Source organism: Canis lupus, chromosome X (genome assembly GCF_003254725.2).
Source record: "Canis lupus dingo isolate Sandy chromosome X, ASM325472v2, whole genome shotgun sequence".
NCBI classification, from domain to species: Eukaryota; Metazoa; Chordata; class Mammalia; order Carnivora; family Canidae; genus Canis; species Canis lupus.
The window spans coordinates 49,037,716-49,060,046 of record NC_064281.1 but is presented as its reverse complement, the minus strand read 5'-3'; the positions used below and the strand labels follow the sequence as shown (position 1 = coordinate 49,060,046).

At 41.0% G+C, this 22,331-nt stretch overlaps 1 protein-coding gene across 10 annotated transcripts in view; it reads left to right on the top strand.

Moving 5' to 3' along the window:
• ARHGEF9 (Cdc42 guanine nucleotide exchange factor 9) overlaps nt 1–22,331 on the top strand; it is a 211,973-nt gene that overhangs the window by 148,296 nt on the left and 41,346 nt on the right. For all 10 annotated transcript variants that reach the window (XM_049107479.1, XM_049107480.1, XM_025436060.3 and 7 more), the window contains 3 exons: nt 741–973; nt 6,418–6,547; nt 18,711–18,842. In XM_049107479.1, coding sequence (XP_048963436.1) covers nt 741–973; nt 6,418–6,547; nt 18,711–18,842 — 495 coding nt within the window. The remainder of the gene's footprint in view (nt 1–740; nt 974–6,417; nt 6,548–18,710; nt 18,843–22,331) is intronic.

Genomic DNA, 22,331 nt, shown 5'->3' with positions numbered 1-22,331 from the left:
GAATAGAGAATATGTGGTGTATAATACACACAGATACACAGACACACACTGGAATATTATTTATCTGTAAAAATAATGAAATTTTGTCACTTAAAAAACATGGATAGAGATGGAGGATACAATGCTAAGCAAAATACAATATTTCACTCATATATGAAATTTAAGAAACAAAACAAATGAGCAATAGAAAAAAAAATAAAGGAGAGAGATAAACTGAAAAACAGACTCTTACCTATAGAGAACAAATTGATGGTTACCGAAGGAGAGAGGTGGGTGGGTGGATTGGTTGAAATAGGTGTGGGGATTAGGAAGTACACTTGTGATGAGCACTGGGTCACCAACTGGAATTGTTGAATTGCTATACTGTACACCTGAAACTAATACAATGCTATATATTAACCAACTGGAATTAAAATAAAAACTTAAAAAAATAAAAATAAAATCCAATGCCAAAATTTTATTACTGTAGTGTCTTCACTTTTGTCAAGAGCAGTGTTCCGTCATGACTCTTCTTTTATGGGATTTCATTACAATTCCTACGTATTTTTTCTATACAAATGTTTAAAGTTTGTCTACTTCCCAAATAATTCCTCTATTTTATTATTAAACCATGAATCGATTTAGGAAAATTGACATTGTTACCCATATTAGGAGAGGATCTGTTTTTTTCATTTCTCCAAAACTTCTTTTGGAATTCTCAGTAGACTTTTTTTTTCTCTCCATTTTTCCTGTGCTCATAGCAAGATGGATTCTGGATATACTCTGAGTATTGTAACAACCACCTGGATGCCTGCATGGAACTCTCCAAACTTATGAAGGACAGCCGCTACCAGCACTTCTTTGAGGCCTGTCGCCTCTTGCAGCAAATGATTGACATTGCTATCGATGGTTTCCTTTTGACTCCAGTACAGAAGATCTGCAAATATCCCTTACAACTGGCTGAACTCCTCAAGTATACTGCCCAGGACCATAGGTAAAAGATAGAGGGAAACAGGAGTTAGAACCTCATCTACATGTTGGTCTTTATTAAAGATATATGTCCTTTAGCCTTTTCTGAGCCTCTGTTAACTTATCTGCACAATGGGATGGTGATATATTTTTGATTACCTCACAAGGTTATTGTGTGTATAAAGCAAAGGAATGCTTGTGAGAGTTTCTTATAAAGCTGGGCATCACTATGCACAAAAAGTCACTATGCAACATCATTACTGCACAACTTACACCCTGCCTTCAGGGAGCTTAACTGGGTCCTTAGTTCTGAGTTTAGCTAAGTGAAACAATCCAGATGGAGTAATTTTTCAGCTGTCTATTCTGCACTGTTTGATAGATTCAATATCCTGATAACAGCCTACATAACTTGTATTTACCTTAGAATTTTTCTGCAAGGCTATAGCCCTGTTATTCTTCAGTCTTCTCCACCCTCCTCTGCATCATCCCAAATGTACCTTCCCTTTATACTCAAAGCATGACTAGGGAATAAACAGACTTGAAACTTCTCCTGGAATTTTTTTAAATTGTTCAGTATTTTTATGAAAACCAACCCAAAAATGGTCAAGAAGGTTATCTCTCTCTGAATGGAAATGATCTACCAGGAAATGAGTCTACCAGTAAGGCATATACTGAGAATCATCTCCAACAATAAGTGAACCACCTCCCACTCTTTCACATGCTTTACTTTATGAGCTAGAACCCTCATCATTTTTATTTTTTTAAAGATTTTTATTTATTTATTCATGAGAGACACAGAGAGTTCTGCCTCTATTTCCCTCATCATTTTTATAGCCTTCTTTAATTAGTATTAAATCCCTGATCTTAGACTTACTAGTTCAGCTCTCTTCCTGATTGAACCTTCCAAGAAGAAAGAAGACCTTTGTCCAGTTTCCCTTAAGCTTTCTGCCTAATTCTCATTAGGCCCACTTCCTACTTTCACTTGGCTCCATTGTCTGGTTTCCTCAGAGCTGACTTCCAGACCTAGTTGTGTAAGGCCAATTGTATTAGCCAGTTTGTTTTGTTTATGCTAATCTCAAGGCCAATCCCTGAGTTCATTTTTAAGTTGATGCTGTTTCTTTAGCAAATCATGGTTATGTGCTTCAGTAGTTCCAGAGCCTTGGGCAAATTTCTGATTTGAATCCAAATGTGGTAGCACTTGATTCTCCTTTTGTGTAATACCACCAGTGGTAGCTCTGCCTGCCATGCTGTGTTGGGTATGAAGGAGGGAGGTAGTGAAGGCCCCACAAAAGGGGATTCTGTTCCCTCCTCTCTGAGTCTGGGCAATGCTGGGCATACTCATTGGACATGAAATTTGGAGGCGACTAAATGTTATTTTAGAAGACTTAATACAGGGGCACCTGAGTGGTGATTCAGTGGTGAAGCGTCTGCCTTCAGCTCAAGTCATGATCCTAGAACCCTGGGATCGAGCCCTACATCAGGCTCCCTGAGCCTGCTTCTCCTTCTCCCTCTGCCTGCCACTCCCCTTGCTTGTGAACACTCTCTCTGCCAAATAAGTAAATAAAATCTTTTTAAAAAAGATTTTATTTTTATTTGTTCATTAGAGACACACATAGAGAGAGAGGCAGAAACATAGGTAGAGGGAGAAGCAGGCTCCATGCAGGGAACCTGATGTGGGACTCAATCCTGGGACTTCAGGATCACATCCTGGACTGAAGGCAGGTGCTAAACCACGGAGCCATCCAGGGATCTCTAAATAAAATCTTTTTTTTAAAAGAAGACTTAATACAGACCATTGCTAGAACTGAGCCCCAAATTTTCTAAGGATACAGTTTCTTGTGAGATCTAATAGGACAATGAAGAACTTCCACTAAAAATAGAATATTTTAAAAACAAAGATGGAAAATATTTATGGCACTTAAAATGGAAAGCCCTTAAAGGAAAGTCTTTGAGTCAGACTTCCTCATTTTATGGCGAGAAAGACTGAGAGGCAGAAAGCAAGTCTGTGTGACAAAGCAGGGATGCAAAGTGTGGACAGTGGCCTGTGAACCTAGCTTTGTAAAAAGCCATCCAGGGAATTTTCATGCCCAAGAAGGTTTATGAACCATTGTACTAACCAGTCTGTAAGGCCTCTTCCAGTTCTGCCAGCCCATGATGTCATGAGCCTAAATGACCTCCACGGTTATACTTCATGGTGCTAAGTGACCAGAAGTGATCACGATTATACCTAAATCTCAGAGTAGCAACCTTCTGATCAATGGTTTTTAAATCAGGATATCCAAAGAATGGTTCTCAATTTTTTTTTATATTACAGCTCATCTCTCACCTACTCCTGAGTATCTATTCATGGAACCTAGCAGGAGGCTCTAAAAATCATACTTGTGGGCTGATTATATTAATAGGTAAATTATATATTATACAATTGCTTTTAAGAGCCCCAGAAAGACCATTTTCAAAGCATAGCCCAAAACTATGTGTTTCTTTTTTTAAAATTTAAATTCAATTTACCAACATATAGTACATTATTACTTTCAGATATAGTTTTCAATAATTCATCAGTTGTTTATAACACCTAGTGCTAATCCTATCACTATGTGATTTTCTTAAGCTAAAGCAACCCCAGGACTTTATTGGGTTTAGTTGGAGCCGGTAAGATAAGATATCTACCTGTGATTTGCCATCTCTGTGGTCCTTCATGCTGTGATTGGAACTGCTGCCTCAAGGTCTTCTTGTGCTCTGGGTCCCTGGTGCCCTCTCTTTCTACCACCTGGGCTCCAGAGACCTGAGAGAGTGGTTCAGGCATTAGCAGGATACATGAATACCTGTCCTCCAGGCCATGGGGCACCTCTTTTGACAGGCCTCAGGGAGCTATATTAAGATGACAGCTCCTGCGATGCATGTCAGAGTAGCTTGGATTTGAAGTCATTTAGAGGCTGCTGCCATTCTGAAGGCTTAGATAGATGTTCGGACAAGTAAGTCTGAAATGCAAGCAGTCAGAGTGGCGTCTAAGGGAGAAGATTAGATGGATGGAGAATAATAAATGGATAATAATACTGCCTTTGCTTACAGAAGGGTGATGTGTCCCCACCCTACCTTCCAACCTTTCTTAAGCTGACAGGAAGGAAGACTCTATCTGAGAAGGAGGGTAGCTGACATATCTGGAACAAGACAGTCTTGGCTCAGTAGATCTTATCAAGGGGCTGGGCTCAGACCCCATCTGAAGGCCTGGGGGCTCTGAGCAGGGTTTAGGTGAGACCACAACTATTCACTTCTCTCACCCACCCTTTTTTTTGTACATGTTTTTATTGGAGTTCGATTTGCCAACATATAGCATAACACCCAGTGCTCATCCTGTCAAGTGCCCCCCTCAGTGCCCATCACCCAGTCACCCCATCCCCCTGCCCACCTCCCTTTCCACTACCCCTTGTTCGTTTCCCAGAGTTAGGAGTCTCCTATTCTGTCACCCTCACTGATATTTCCCACTCATTTTCTCTCCTTTCCCCTTTATTCCCTTTCACTATTTTTTATATTCCCCAAAAGAGTGAAGCCATATAATGATTGTCCTTCTTCAATTGACTTACTTCACTCAGCATAATACCCTCCAGTTCCATCCATGTTGAAGCAAATGGTGGGTATTCGTTGTTTCTAAAGGCTGAGTAATATTCCATTGTATACATATACCACATCTTCTTTATACATTCATCTTTTGATGGACACCAAGGCTCCTTCCACAGTTTGGCTATTGTGGACATTGCTGCTATAAACATTGGGGTGCAGGTGTCTTGGCTTTTCACTGCATCTAGACAGCAAATTTTAAAGAGACTTAGGAAGCATTAGTCAACCATGAGTTCAACATAAGTCAGAAGTTGGATCCAGAAGAAAAACTTGTAATAGCTAACATTTATTAAGGCTAAGAATAAATAAATCAGAATAAATAAATAAGAGGTTTTTTTTAAACAAAGTTGTCTCGAGACAGAATAAAATTGTTAGGATATATAGTGAGTGTCACTGGAGGTGATAAAATTTAGTTATATTTGAAGACTGATCTGGCAAGTGTTTAGAGAACACAAGGAGGCCAACTAAGAGGAGGTGCTACATGGTGTCTGACCTGTCAGTTAGAACTAACTTCCCTGTCCCTATGATTGGTCAACAAAACTATACTTCAATGTATTAGGAAAGAAAAAGACAGTTGCCATTTATCTTTTTTTTTTTTCATCCTTTCTTCTTTCTAATTCATGCTGGGACAGTGACCAATTTATTAACCACTAAGCCTGTTCAACTTTTCTAAGGAAAGGTTAGTTAAGAATGAATCATAATTCATTCTCTTGGCCTCTTGGTCTATTGTAGCTCCACTAAATGACTGGGATCTCACTTTTAATCTGCCTTTCAGAGGAACCATTTGATTGGAAATCAGATCAGATAAGCAGAAAAAACTGAGCAAGATGGTATAACCTTCAACAAGTAGGGAATCCAAAGTCCCAGGAAACTGCCTAAAATTTGCACTTCCGGGACTAGATGTTTTGAGAGGCAAACTATGTGGTGTCTATACTAGAGAAATGTTTGATTTGTATTGATAATACTACTAACATTTACTATAGGCCAAGAGTAAAACAGTTTATGTGGATGATTATACCCTCAACAAACCTCCTATAATTTTCCTCATTTCACATATGAAGAAACTGAGTCATTGAGAGAATCAGTGAGACTTACCCAAGGCCACTAATCAGTGACAAAACTAGGGTTTGAGCCCAAAGAGTGTGGATCCAGAATCTGTTCTTAACCACTGTATTATATCCTATCTCTATATCATACTGGAGATAAGGAGTGGATATTATTTCACAGTGACTTTGGGCAGAGTTATCTAGAAATAAATGGTAGAAGGCATGGTAAGGCTCTGGACCATGCCATGTAGAAGGTTCCCTTCTTGATTACTGGCTGGTTGTATCAGATTGGACGCAAAAATAATGCTATAAAAAAACATAAGGGTCTATTTCCATTTCACATGAAAAAAAGTCTGTAGTTGGGCAGTCTATATCTGCTATAGTAGTTCTATGGTCATCAGAGAGTTGGGCTCCTTCCAATTTTCTGTTATCCTATCCCAAGGAGTAGGGACCTTTTTCTTATGGTCCAAGATGGCTGCTAGAACTTCAACCATTACATCTACGTTCCAGGCATCAGGATTGAGTAAGGGCCAAAGAAGCATATGCTACCTTCCTTAAAGGAGGTTTCTGAAAATCTCTGCTCAAAATTTCTATTTACATGTCACATAGGCACATAATCACATAGGCATTCCTTAATGTAAAGGAAGATAGGAAATATAATCTTTTACTCCATGTGGTATGGGTTACACCTGAAAATCAGGGCTCTGTTACTATGTAGGAAGAGAAGAATGGATGCTATGGTTGGCATCCAACACATTGTTTTTCTAACATATTGATTCATCCAACTTGTACTTTTGTGTCTTCACAGTGACTACAGATATGTGGCAGCTGCTCTGGCTGTCATGAGAAATGTGACTCAGCAGATCAATGAACGCAAGCGGCGTTTGGAGAATATTGATAAGATTGCCCAGTGGCAGGCATCTGTCCTAGACTGGGAGGTAGGATCCTTACCAACAGGGGTACTGGGAAGTCTGAATAACTTAGCTAGAATATCACATCTTAGCCAAAAATTGAACTGAAAGAGCAGCAGAAAGGATGTAGATTAGAGCCAAGGCAAAACTTTCTACTAATGGGTGGCATTGTGTACTTGAATAGCTTTCTAAGAAGGTTAGAGAAATCTTTGAGGCAACACTTCATTAAAAAAAAAGGTTCATCTCTCTGGATGATGCCAGGAAAAAAATGGATTGACTCAATAGACTTTCAAGCCTCTTTCCATTCCTGGAGTTTTATCACCATTAGATGAACACTTGAATAAGAAATAGTATATACTAATTCACTCCCAGACACAGAATATAAAGTTGGTTCTATGGTGCAGGCCAACCAACATACTTCTTTTTACATTGGTAAGATTACCCTGACACATTTACTAGGTCTACCCAAGCTTGCACACTTGAGGTCAAAGTCATCACTCCTTCCTAATCAAAAGACTAAATTCTGCTTTTTATCATCTGCTTATAAAAATAATTCCTGACAGCCTCCTATTTCATTGGAAACAGCCATGACTTCTCTGAACTCAGAAAGTGTTTAGTGAGTAAAGTCACTAAAGTGTTCCTTTCCTAAGATACTCACTTGCAGAGGATATATACAACCTAACAAATAAATATAGCTATTGCTTCTGTAATGCCACTACTCTGTTGAGGTTCTTGGGTTTCTGTTCGATAGAAATAGCTGTGAATTACAAGGCCCCACAGGTATATGTGTTGAGTACACCATTTAGCATTTGTTTCTTGTGCCCACCAAGAGAAGCAGGGGTCACAGTATTTCACATTTATCTCTCAGACCCACATAGTGAAATCTGACAGTGTACAGGCTAACATAACCAAGATGAGAAAGGCTGATCATGCTACCAGGGAGAGTATGGCAACTTTTAAGCTTCATAGTCACAGTGTAGAAGTTGAGCCAGTTCTCTATTTCACTTATCTCAACTTAGGTATCATTCCCTGTGATTGAGAGGTAGTATCTCCCTAATATTTCAAGCAGTTTAGCACATTCTTTTTTTAAGATTGTATTTATTTATTCATGAGAGACACACACAGAGAGAGACAGAGACATAGGCAGAGGGAGAAGCAGGCTCACTTTGGGGGACTGATGCAGGACTCTATCTGGGATCACAACCTGAGCCAAAGGCAGATGCTCAACCCCTAAACCACCTGCGCATCCCAGTTTAGCACATTCTAAAAAGATTAAGCACCATTCTTCTTTTAAAGATTTTATTTATTTATTCATGAGAGACAGAGAGAGAGAGAGAGAGAGAGAGGCAGAAACACAGGCATAGGGAGAAGCAGGCTCCACGCAGGGAGCCCAATGTGGGATTTGATCCCGGGTCCCCAGGATCAAGCCCTGGGCCAAAGGCGGCACTAAACTGCTGAGCCACCTGGGATGCCCAGCACCATTCTTGCAAACAGCTATTTTACCAAAATCTAGAAAAAAATCATCTTTCCTTGTTTCTACTACTTCTAATCTTTCTTAATGTAAATGACTGGAAAAGACCAAAATTCTGAGTTTTTGCTATACTTTTTAGTCTTATTTGAAGGATAATGTCCCCATAAGAAAACAGCAGTGATTGTTTGAGATGAAGAGAGAAGAATGCATCTATATTAAGAGATTCTGTTGCTCATAAGAGGAAACCAACACTGGCCCAAACTTATTAGGGAATCATGGTTCCTCCTTCCCTTGTGTCTGGCTTACTTTGGCTAGTTGCCTGATCAGAAGCAGAAGGCTAGACCAAATCACCTCTAGCAAGCCCATCAATTCTAAGGCACTCTGAAATTGTGGCTGATTAGCAGGCCCCTTTCTCTCTACCCCTGCAGGGTTCTCTGTAAAAGGAGGTACCCAGCAGTAGTTGTCTTCATATTCCCTGGAACATCTTTCCTCTTCTCAATGCCTAGATCTTCTAATTCCTCTATATCCTCTGGGCTTCCAGTCATTGAAGCTGGAGTCATAGAGGACCAACAACTTTGAAATTCCTTGGCCTATCCAGGGAGTCTCATTAATACCAAACTCGAAAGCACTGAACTATGATTTAAAGACTCAGCACCTAAAACGGAATTTCAAGTATGTTTTTCTGGACATGGGGAGGTAGGAAACAAAAAGGAAATTTTGAGCCAGGATTGATGGGAGAACAGTTACTCTCTGCCTCCTTTGTTAGCATGATTGATTGGTCTTCTAATCTCAACCAAGCCCATATGTACAACTCTGACACCTTGCTGCTTGGTGAAGCCCTTCTTTGTCTAGTTTGGTAAGAAGAAAAATTCCTCATGGTTCCTTTTTCAGACTCTGGGGTCACTGTGGAACTTACTAGCTCTAGAAGAGTTGTCTTCTTGGAAGCTTTTCTCCAGCGAATCCTGATGGGTACATTTCAGAGGACAAACCTAAAGTGTCATGTTTGTCATATCTAGTCTTCAAGACTTCTAGAATGTCAATCACCAGGGCTTTTAAGGGACTACACTTCCCATCAACAATTCTGGCCATGGTCATGCAAATGTGCATGTATACACCTGCGTGCACGTGTGCGCACGTACACACACACATACTCATTATAATGATAGTGAAAGTCTGAGAAGTTTATTCCTTACCAAGACCATAAAGCTAAAATTTTAATCTGATTTCCAGGTTCTCTCTGTGGTATTCTTTTCACTGCTGCACAACATCTTCTTTAAACCTTCTGCTTCCCACAGCCCATTTTCTTTTCTTTGTGATACTACAGGGACTTGTTTTGGCAGTAAAGGCAGTAAAGTCCATATCTAAGCAAGGCAGCAAGACTTCCTTTGGGGGAATATCCAAATCCTAGTATGACTAGAGGTTGTTGAATGCTAGAGGACCACCCCCCAGAAGGCAATAGGATATGTCCACTCCATGGCTTGCTAGCTATTGACGTAAGTGGCCAAACCTCACTGGTTCCCTGGTATAGGTTCTCTGTATGTTCTACCTGTCCAAGTAGTTGCACAAGCAGAGAGAGGTCCTTCCGGCTTGCTGAGGGCTGCTTTGGACAAGCCTTGCAAATCAAGAAAAATGATTTCTTTCCCTCCCCTAGATGTTTGAACAAATACGGTGGTTTTCAAAGCATCTACATAATAATTTAAGCTTAATTTGTCAAACTAAAAAGAAGAATCATAGGGGAAATCTTCAGAGCTTAATCTCCTTTGAAAAGGAATTGTGAAAGATGGTTGAGGGTTGATAGCATACAGGTAATTGGTACCTACTCAATAATTCAGAACATCTTGCTAGAGAGTAGGAAGCCTTGTATTATATTCAGACCTGACCATGCCTCAATTAATTCCATAAATATTCAGGGATTTTTTTTTTCAACTCCAGTTATCATCCCTGTTCCCTGCCCCCCTATGAGGACTGGACTTCATGAAGTACCTCCTCTGTCCTACCTCCTAGGATTCCTAAAAAAATACATGGATGAGTGAAAGTATCACCCACACCTCTAAGTAATAATCAATACATTAGAGCATCTTAGTGGAACAATAGGGAGAAGAGCCTGTTCCCATGGACTATAATTTCAGGGAAATTTATATTTCTAATTTCTCTGATGCTGATGTTTGATTGAGCTATCACATTGCTGCCCTTCACACTCACTAGATCCACTTGAAAGAAAGGGATAAGGACTATATACCTGGCAGCTTCCTTTTAACCTTTTTTTCCCCTGGAGATTTTTATCAGGAGCCCAAATTTGCTCCTCATGTTTAAGAATTTGACTATATATGATTGTGGTGGTACCCCTCCCATAACAGCCTGCTTGTGTAATACCCAAAAACCTGCAAAAGCATCTATTTAAGAGCTAAAGTACCGTACCTTCCCTTCCCTTCCTTCCCTTCCCTTCCCTTCCCTTCCCTTCCCTTCCCTTCCTTCTTCCCCTTCCCTTTCCCCTTCCCCTTCCTCTATTCCTTCCCTTCTTAGTGGAGTTATGTGTGCCAAGTACTTAAAATAAGAATGTTCCTGACTGGTACAGTGGTTATAACTTTAAAAGTTATCCTAAAAGCCAAGTTTCTTTGGCATTGGCCTGTTTTTATGGCTTTTATTCACTTTATACATATTCAAAATGGACTGTGGCACATATTTCTGTCCTGCCTCAGGGTGGGACATGGCAGACTGGTACCATTCTCAGCTTCCCATGCGTCTAACAGGAAAGCCCACACAAATTCCTCACCCTGAGAGCTTACGCTCCCAGAAGTTCTGTGTTAGTATGTGGGCCCCGCAGGAATGAATGGTTACTCAAGTTCCAAGGTACCCCTGAAATGGAGTCTGAAGTCACAGTAGTATCTCTGAGCTTTCTTTTTGAGGTTATATTATTAAAAAAATATTTCTACTGAGCTCCCCTTTTCCTTCTCACCCCATAGACTGCAAAAAGTGGTATTCTCAAGAATGCCATTTCCAGCTACCCCTCTCTTTGGCCCATTGCCATGTCTAGGCTGTTGTGATTATTTCTAGGAAGATGCAGGGATCTCCATCTCTCATCTTGACTTGAAACTTTTGGGTACAAGGCCGAGATATTAACATGGAGTATCAGGGCTAGGACCTTGGAGATCATCCTCATATACCACATTTAACATCTGGAAAAACTGGAAAAGTTTGGTAGAGGCAAGATGGTGGAAGAGTAGGGTCCCCAAGTCACCTATTCCCACCAACTTTCCTAGATAACTTTCAAATCATCCTGAAAACCTATGAATTCGGTCTGAGATTTAAAGAGAGAACAGCTGGAATGCTACAGTGAGAAGAATTTGCGCTTCTATCAAAGTAGGAAGACGGAAAAAAAATAAAGAAATAAAAACGCATCCAAGGGGGAGGGGCCCCATGAGGATCCGGGCTAAGGCTGGGGGCAGGTGCCCCCAGGACAGGAAAGCCCAGGCCTGGAGAAGCAGGAGCTTTACAAATCTTCCCGGATGGAAAGGCACCTGTAGGGAGCTCAGGCAGGATCCCAGGAGAGGCAGGGATGCCCTCAGGCTCCCAGGGGCACTAACAGTGGAACTGTGCCCCAGGGGAGAGCGTACCACACAGTGCGGGCCTAGCACCCTAAAGGGCTGGAGCCCACACCCGGCAGGCCCCGGGAGCAGCTCAGGTGGCAGCTCAGGCGGCAGCTACATGGAGGGGGCTGCCGGCCCCCCAGAGGACGATTACAGTGGTGCAGGCCCCAGAGCCCAGGGTGCCGGGGACACAACCCAGGATCCGGCGCTCCCCCCGGGACAGGCAGAGAGCAGGAGGACACAGGACAGCAAGGGCGCTCCTGCTGCCGAGCAGCCCCTACCTGTGCAGATCGGCGCTCCCTGCCCCCGAAGCATCCAGGCCCCTGCGGACTGACAGCTCTGGTAGTTGCTATGGGAGCTGACTCTAGAGTTGGAGAGCTGGCCGCCACCACTGTTGTTCCTCCTAGTGTCAACTTGTACCTGGGACTGAGCAGGGGACTCAGGAAAAACAGCTCCCACTGAGCCCTGCCCCTGGCAGGGGGCTGGGCAGCTCCCCCAGCTACACACACCTGAGAATCAACACAGCAGGCCCCACCCCCAGAGCACCAGCTAGAAGGACAGGATAAAAGCAAGTTATTGACCAAGCAGTGCAGGAAAGTTCCAGGGGAAATCAAGGGATTTACAGTATATAGAATCAGAGGATAACCCCCTTGTTTCTTGTTTTCTATTTGTTCCCCCCTTTCTTCTTTTTTCCCCTTTTTTCTGTCTTTTTCTCCTTTTTCCAGTACAACTTGTTTTTCACCATTCTACACTAAGCAAAATGACTAGAAGGAAACACCACAAAAGAAAGAATCAGAAACAGTACTCTCTCCCACAGAGTTACAAAATTTGGATTTCACTTCAATGTCAGAAAGCCAATTCAGAAGCACTATTATAAAGCTACTGGTGGCACTAGAAAAAAGCAAAATGGATTCAAGAGACTTCATGACTGCAGAATTTAGATCTAATTAGGCCGATATTAAAAATCAACTAAATGAGATACAATCCAAATGGGAGGTCCTAATGATGAGGGTTAATGAGGTAGAAGAAGGAGTGAGTGACATAGAATACAAGTTGATAGCAAGGAAGGAAACTAAGGAAAAAAGAGAAAAACAATTAAAAGATCATGAGGATAGGATAAGGGAAATAAAGGACAGCCTGAGAAGGAAAAATCTGCATTTAATTGGGGTTCCTGAGGGTGCCGAAAGGGACAGAGGTCCAGAAACTGTATTTGAACAAACTGTAGCTGAGAACTTCCCTAACTTGGGAAGGAAAACAGGCATTCAAATCCAGGAGCCAGACCCCCCCCCCAACATCAATAAAAACCGCTCAACACCTCGACATTTAATAGTGAAATTTGCAAATTCCAAAGATAAAGAGAAGATCCTTAAAGCAGCAAGAGACAAGAGATCCCTAACATTTATGGGGAGAAGTATCAGAATAACAGCAGACCTCTCCACACAGACCAGGCAGGCCAGAAAGGGCTGGCAGGATATATTCAGGGTCCTATATGAGAAGAACATGCAGCCAAAAATACTTTATCCAGCAAGGCTCTCATTCAGAATAGGAGAGATAAAGAACTTCCAAGATAGGCAGAAACTGCAAGAATATGTGACCACCAAACCGGCTCTGCAAGAAATATTAAGGTGGACCCTGTAAAAGAAAGAAGAAGTCCAAGGAAACAATCCACAAAAACAGGGACTGAATAGGTATCATGATGACACTAAACTCATATCTTTCAATAGTAACTCTGAACGTGAATGGGCTTTATGATCCCATCAAAAGGTGTAGGGTTTCAGACTGGATAAAAAATCAAGACCCATCTATTTGCTGTCTACAAGAGACTCATTTTAGACATAAGGACACCTACAGCCTGAAAATAAAAGGTTGGAGAACCATTTACCCTTCAAATGGTCCTCAAAAGAAAGCAGGGGTAGCCATCCTTATACCAGATAAATTAAAGTTTATCCCAAAGACTGTAGTAAGAGATGAAGAGGGACACTATATAATACTTAAATGATCTATCTAACAAGAGGACCTAACAATCATCAATATTTATGCCCCGAATGTGGGAGTTGCCAAGGATATCAATCAATTAATAAGACATACTTAGATAATAATACACTTCTACTTGGTGACTTGAATATAGTACTTTCTACAATTGACAGGACTTCTAAGCACAACATCTTCAAAGAAACAAGAGCTTTAAATGATACACTGGACCAGATGGATTTCACATATATTACAGAACTTTACATCCAAATGCAACTGAATACACATTCTTCTCAAGTGCATATGGAACTTTCTCCAGAATAGACCACATACTGGGTCACAAATCAGCTCTAAACCAATACCAAATATTGGGATGGTCCCCTGCATGTTTTCAGACCATATGCTTTGAAAGTAGAATTCAATCAGAAGAAGAAGTTTGGAAGAATTTCAAACACGTGGGGGTTAAGGACCATCCTGCTCAAAGACGAAAGGGTAGACCAGGAAATTAGGGAAGAATTAAAAAGACTCATGTAAACTAATGAGAATGAAGATACAACTGTTCAAAATCTGTGGCATACAGCAAAAGCAGTCCTGAGGGAGAAATACATCACAATACAAGCATCAAAAAACTGGAAAGAACTCAAATACAAAAGCTAAACTTGCACCTAAAGGACCGGGGAAAAAAACAGCAAATAGATCCTACACCCAGCAGAAGAAGAGTTAATAAAGATTTGAGCAGAACTCAATGAAATAGAGACCAGAAGAACTGTGGAACAGATTAAGAAAACCAGCAGTTGGTTCTTTGAAAGAATTAATAAGATAGATAAACCATTAGCCAGAATTATTAAAAGGAAGACAGAAAAGACTCAAATTAATAAAATCATGAATGAGAAAGGAGAGATCACCATCAATAGCAAGGAAATACAAACAATCTTAAAAACTTATAATGAGCAGCTATACGCCAATAAATTAGGCAATCTAGAAGAAATAGACGCATTTCTGGAAAACCACAAACTACCAAAACTGGAACTGGAAGAAATAGAAAATCTGAACAGGCCAATAATCAGGGAGGAAATTGAAGCAGTCATCAAAAAACTCCAAGACACAAAAGTACAGGGCCAGATGGCTTCCCAGGGGAATTGTTTCAAACGTTTAAAGAAGAAATCATACCTATTCTACTAAAGCTGTTCAGAAAGATAGAAAGAGATGGAGTACTTCCAAACTGGTTCTATGAGGCCAGCATCACCTTCATTGCAAAACCAAAGACCCCACCAAAAAGGAGAATTATAGACCAGTATCCCTGATGAACACAGATGCAAAAATTCTCAACAAACACTAGCCAATAGGATCCAACAGTATGTTAAGAAGATTATTCATCATGCCCATGTGGGAAATATTCCCGGGATGCAAGGCTGGTTCAACACTTGTAAAGCAATCAATGTGATTGATCATATCAGCAAGAGAAAAAACAAGAACCATATGATCCTCTCAATAGATGCAGAGAAAGCTTTTGACAAAAGACAGCATCCATTCCTGATTAAAACTCTTCAGAGTGTAGGGATAGAGGGAACATTCCTCAGCATCTTAAAAGCCATCTATGAAAAGTCCACAGCAAATATCATTCTCAATGGGGAAACACTGGGAGCCTTTCCCCTAGATCAGGATCAAGATAGGGATGTCTACTCTCCCCACTGCTATTCAACATAGTACTAGAAATCCTAGCCTCAGCAATCAGGCAACAAAAAGAAATAAAAGACATTCAAATTGGCAAAGAAGAAGTCAAATTCTACCTCTTTGCAGATGACATGATACTGTACTTAGAAAACCCAAAAGAAAAAACAAAAACAAAAACAAAAAACAAAAGTCTCCACCCCAAGATTGCTAGAACTCATGCAGCAATTCAGCAGTTTGGCAGGATACAAAATCAATGCCCAGAAATCAGTAGCTTTTCTATACACTAAGAATGAGACTGAAGAAACAGAAATTAAGGAGTCAATCCCATTTACAATTGCACCAAAAAGCATAAGAACGCCAGGAATAAACCTAACCAAAGAAGTTAAGGATCTATACCCTAAAAACTGCAGAACACCTCTGAAAGAGATTTAGGAAGACACAAAGAGATGGAAAGATATTCCATGCTCATGGATTGGAAGAATTAATATTGTGAAAATGTTTATGCTACTCAGGGCAATTTACACATTTAATGCAATTCCTACCAAAATACCATGGACTTTCTTCAGAGAGTTGGAACGAATCACCTTAAGATTTTGTGGAATCAGAAAAGACCCTGAATAGCCAGGGGGATATTTAAAAAGAAAACCAGAGCTGGGGGCATTACAGTGCCAGATTTCTTGTTGTATTACAAAGCTGTGGTCATGAAGACATTGTGTTACTGGCACAAAATCAGACACATTGATCAATGGAGCAGAATAGAGAATCCAGAAGTGGACCCTCAACTTTATGGTCAACTAGTATTTGACAAAGCAGGAAAGACTATCCACTGGAAATAGGGCAGTCTCTTCAATAAATGGTGCTGGGAAAACTGGACAGCTACGTGTAGAAGAATGAAACTTGACCATTGTCTTATACCATATACAAAGATAAACTCAAAATGGATGAAAGATCTAAATGTGAGACAAGATTCCATCAAAATCCTAGAGGAGAGCACAGGCAACACCTTTTGAACTTGGCCACAGCAACTTCTTGCAAGAGACATCCATGAAGGCAAGAGAAACAAAGGCAAAAATGAATTATTGGGACTTCATCAAGATAAAAAGCCTCTGCACAGCAGAAGAAACAGTCAACAAAACTCAAAGACAACCTACAGAATTGGAGAAGATATTTGCAAATGACGTATCAGATAAAGGGCTAGTTTCCAAGATCTATAAAGAACTTACTAAACTCAACAGCTAAGAAAGAAACAATCCAATCATGAAATGGGCAAAAGACATGAACAGAAATCTCACAGAGGGAGACATAGACATGGCCAACACACACATGAGAAAATGCTCCTCATCACTTGCCATCAGGGAAATACAGATCAAAACCACAATGAGATACCACCTCACACCAGTGAGAATGGGGAAAATTAACAAGGCAGGAAACCACAAATTTTGGAGAGGATGCAGAAAAAGGGGAACCCTCTTGCACTGTTGGTGGGAATGTGAATTGGTGCAGCCACTCTGGAAAACTGTGTGGAGATTCCTCACAGAGTTAAAAATAGATCTGCCCTACAACCCAGCAATTGCACTGCTGGGGATTTATCCAAAAGATACAGATGCAGTGAAGCACCGGGACACCTGCACCCCAATGTTTATAGCAGCAATGTCCACAATAGTCAAACTGTGGAAGGAGTCTCGGTGTCCATCGAAAGATGAATGGATAATGAAGATGTGGTATATGTATACAATGGAGTATTACTCAGCCATTAGAAACTTCAAATATCCACTATTTCCTTCGATGTGGAAGGGCCTGGCGCTGAGTGAAATAACCCAGTCAGAAAAGGACAAACATTATATGGTCTCATTCATTTGGGGAATATAAAAATTAGTTAAAGGGAATAAAGGGAAAGGAGAGAAAATGAGTGAAAATATCAGTGAGGGTGACAAAACCTGAGAGTCACCTAACTCTGGGAAATGAACAAGGGGTAGGTGGAAGGGGAAGTGAGTGGGAGGTTGGGGATACTGGGTGATGGGCAACAAGGGGGGCACTTGACTGGATGAGTCCTGGATGTTATGCTATATGCTGGCAAATTGAACTCCAATAAAAAAATTTAAAATTAAAATAACATCTGGAAAAACTGAGACCCAGAGAAAGGAAGGGACCGACTAGCCTAGAGACAACATAATGTAGTGGCAAGAGTGAGTATACTTTCTGGAGCCACAGAATTGGGTCTTTGTTATGGATATCAATATAATGAGCTGGATGATCTTAGCTGATCATTTGACATCTCTCTACCTTGCGCTATAAAATGAGAGTAAGACTATCTACCTCCCAGTATTCTTGTGTGTCTCAGAAGAGATAGAGTGAAAGTATATAGCACAATGTCTCATGCATATAGGTGCTAATATATTTTTTAGAGAGGAGGAGAGGGGTGGCAGAGGGAGAGAGAGAATCTCAAGCAGACTTACAACACGGGACCCAGTCTTACAGCCCTGAGAACATGATCTGAGCCAAAATTAGGAGTCAGATGCTCAACTGACTGAGCCACCCAGGCACCCCTATAGGTGCTAATTTTAATTCTCCTGAGTCTTAGACCACTGATTTTTATCTCTATCTTCATATAGATTCTGGAACACACAGCCCTGTGCCCAGAGCTTTGGTGTGGTTTGCCTCCTGTTCCATGAATTTTGTGCACACCTACATTAGTTTCCTCCACTAACCATAAGCTCCTTGAGAACAGGGGCCAAGTCTGGCTCGGCATATGACATACATTCCCACATATCTGTGACCTAGCAGAGTTACTGTGAAAAGGAGGCCTTGGTAACTCTGTAGAATTGAATTAGCTAGTCAGATATGTTCGTCCTTTTTTCTGTCTGACTATGTAGCAAGGAGAGGAAGTAGTCTCAGGCTATGAATTACAGACCAAAGAATCATGTAGTTGTGAAGTTTCCTATTTAATCAATATATTTTAGTGAACTGAGATGAGAAGAAAAAATTCAAGAGAGTGAATATATTCTCTTTTTCTCCCTCAATCATTATCTCCTTCTTGCTCTCCCCTGTCCCCCTTTTTACTCATTTGGGAAGCTGAGAGACTTCTATTATTTGCTTGGGTTTACTCTTCAGGTATAAAAAAGGGACTAAGAGATGAGATATGGGATGAAGGACTGATACAGAAAGAGAAAAATCATAGAGAAAAGTGAGGAAGGGGGAGAGAGAGAGAGAGAGAATGAGAATGAATATAAGAATGAACCTCATAGAACCAGAATTAGCCTTGGTGCTGGTAGGGTTCATTTGGCCTGAGAGTAAACAAGACCATGAGTCTTTCCAGCTCACAGAGCCTTTTAAGGATTCCAAGGAGTCCTCTCTATCCTTCTTTCCCCACCTGGCCTTTTCTGTACTCCTCCTGCCCCAGTATATACCCAGCTTTAGGTGCTTCCAGGCAGGTGACAGGGCAATCCCTTCTGCCTGGCTGCCTCTCACTATCACATGTTCTTCCCAGGGTGAGGACATCCTAGACAGGAGCTCGGAGCTGATCTACACTGGGGAAATGGCCTGGATCTACCAGCCCTATGGCCGTAACCAGCAGCGGGTCTTCTTCCTGTTTGACCACCAGATGGTCCTCTGCAAGAAGGTAACCCCAAACTCTTCTTTCCTGAGGGAGATGGGCACCTCAGGAACATCAGCCCCTCCCTCTCCATCATTCCCAATTCCCAATGAGGTAGTTATTATAGTAGATGGGAAAAGATGCCAGTGGCTTCTAATTTTGTGATCCATTCTTAAACTTTTGCTGATTTCCCTCTTTGTCAATTTTCTTTTAAAAAAATCTAGAATAAGACTCTTTGTTCTCTTTCTTCTTGTCTCCCACGAAGGCTGTCTCTACTATGCATCTCATTGCCCTGTTATTTTAGTTATATATGTGTTTTGTTATTTTCTTCCTGAGATGATTACACTGGAAATTATTTTGCTGATTTGGAAAATTTTTCCTTTTTTTTCCTTTCCTTTTTTTCTGAGGAAGAGTGGAGATCCCCTTTCCTCTCTCCTCAGTCACCCACTAATGTTTCTACAGCTCTGAAGTTGTCCCAAACAGCTTTTTCCCTGTATCCTTTGTTTTTAATTATACCAGTCTAGACATACTCTGTTGTCCTATGTGTCACAACTACTAGTTATTTATGTTGGTTTAATTGTATTCTGGGAGGATCAGGAACTAAATAGAGTATAATAATGCTGGAGAGAAAACTTCTCCTATTCCAGGAACTTTGGGCTTTTGTGCCATTTTTTCTTGCATTAATGGCCCAGACTTGGAGGATGTACCATTTGGGACTCAGAAATGCAACAATACCAACAGAGATTGGGGATGGAGCAGAAAAGAGATGGGGATTTGAAACCAGAACACCTGAGTCCTAGACTCTACTATCTCTAACCTTGAACCAGTTTTTTTAAGGTCAAGGTCATGTCCTTATTTTCCTCAGTACCAAATCAGGCTGATGATAGAATTTATTTCTGGAGGCTTTGAGGAGGAATACCTTAAGTAGTGGGAAACAGTGAAGTATAGTGTTAAGAGCATGGCTTCTAGGGCCAGACAAAAGGCCACCAATTACCTTTTTTTCCATGAGCTATGTGACCGTGGGGAAATTTTCTGTGTCTAAAATCATCTCATTTGCAAAATGGAAATCATAATGGTATCTACATAGAAGAGAGGTTGTGAGAGTTAAATGAAACAATACAGTTGCAGTGCCTGGACACAGTAAGTACTTAGTAAATGTTAGCAATGGATTTTATTGCTGTATATTTGGTGTTACTATTCATTCATTCAGCAAATCTTTATTGGGAGACAGTATATACAGTGGTTAAACAAGCACAGATTTTAGAGCCAGATAGTCTGGATTCAAAGCCCAACTCAACCATTTGATAGCTTTTCTTCCTGAGTAAGATTCTTAAGTGTTCTATGTCTATAATTCCTCATAAAATGGTATTATAAAGGTACCTACCTTGTAGGATTGTTGGGAAGATTATTTAAGTTAATAAATGCAAAGCATTTAGCTGCCAAGGGATGAATGCATAAAGAAAATGTGACACACAACACATACATTCATGCACACACAGACATACACACACTGTGGAATATTATTCAGCCTTAAAAAAAAGAGTAGCTCCTGTCATTTGTGACAATATGGATGAACCTGGAGGACATTATGCTAAATAAAATAAAAGAGAAAGGCAAATACCATATGATTTCACTTTCTTGTGGAATCTAAATCAGTTGAAGTCATAAAGGCAAAGAATAGAATGGTGGTTTCCAAGGACTGGTGGGGATTTGGGGAAATGGAGAGATATTGGTTAAAGGGTGAAAACTTTTCATTATGCAAAATGAATAAGTTTTGGAGAGCAAATGCACAATATGATGCCAATAGCTAACAATACTGTATTGTATACTTGAAATTTGCTAAGAAATTAGAACTTAAGTGTTCTCATCACAAAAATAAGTAACCGTGTGAGATGATATATATGCTAATTATCTTGATTGTGGTGATGATTTCACAATGTATACATATATCAAATATCACATTATATGCTTTAAATATATATAATCTTTATTTGTCAATTATACCTCAATAAAGCTGGGTGGGCAGAAATCCAAAGCATTTGGAATAGTGCCTAGCATATGATAAATGCTAAGAGTCAACTGTTGCCATTGTTGTTGCTGTTATTATTTTTTTGTTTATTTTATTCATGAGGGACACAGAGAAGGCAGAGACATAGGCAGAGGGAGAAGCAGGCTCCCTGCAGGGAGCTCAATGCTGGATTCGATCCCAGAACCCAGGGATCACGCCCTGAGCCGAAGGCAGATGCTCAACTGCTGAGCCACCCGGACGTCCTCTTATTATTTTGTTATTATGAAGGTACTCTAGATGCTGGAATGCAACAATGAGAAACATAAGCCCAGTCCTAGCCCCATGTGCCTTTCTCAGGCTCTGGAGAGAAAACTCATGGTGCTCAAGGCTAGGAGTGGGCAGTAACTAGGGCGCCTCTTTAAAGAGGAAAGACTTGGGGATCCCTGGGTGGCTCAGCAGTTTGGCGCCTGCCTTTGGCCCAGGGCGCAATCCTGGAGTCCCGGGATCGAGTCCCGCATCGGGCTCCCGGCATGGAGCCTGCTTCTCCCTCGTCCTGTGTCTCTGCCTCTCTTTCTCTGTATGTCTATCATAAATAAATAAACAAATCTTAAAAAAAATAAAGAGGAAAGACTTTACTGACTAGGGAGTGAGACAGGCTGCAGTCCTTAAGAGTTACATTCCCCCAGATTGCAGCATCTGTCATTTATACAGAATGTTTTACAGTGTCTTAATAACTGACTCTCATGTTCTGTCACCTTCTCTGATATTTCCCACTCATTTTCTCTCTTTTCCCCTTTAACATGACAGATTCCTAACTCTGGGAAATGAATAAGGAGTAGTGGAAGGGTAGGTGGGTGGGGGGATGGGGTGACTGGGTGACGGGCACTGAGGGGTCACTTGATGGGATGAGCACTGGGTGTTATACTATATGTTGGCAAATCGAACTCCAATAAAAAAAATAAAAATAATAATAAACCCCATGACTACCCAGTAAGGCCAAATTCAATTATCTCCCAGATGTTTGAATTATGCAATGTCAGAAACTGGAGTAGGCTCCTTGCTGGATCCCTGGCTAGGCTCAGTGCTTGTCTGCAGACTGCTAGGGACCTTCTGGAGAAGCACTAGTTCCCTTAATATCCTCCAAATTGGGTGAATGGAAGAAAAAAGGAAGAAGGTTAGCATGCTATTAGAAACTAACCCATGTATGCAGGGAACTTGTGATGACCTAAATAGCATCTGTGGTGAGTACCTATTCACCGTGTCCCTATGAAAGCACTTAGACCACCATTACCAAGTGGCATTTGGGCAGCTTGGTCCTAAAAGGACCTCAGGCAACCAGGGCTCTAGAGGACTTTGTCCCCTTGCCATGTGCAGAAGCTGAGCAGAGAAACTTCTGAGGCTTTGCCAGCTGTCTTTCCCTGGACAGCCCCAGAGTAAGGCAGGAGCAAGGAAGGTGCACTACTGGGCACAGCTTCAGTAGACTGAAGATAGACTATAAGCTGTGAAAC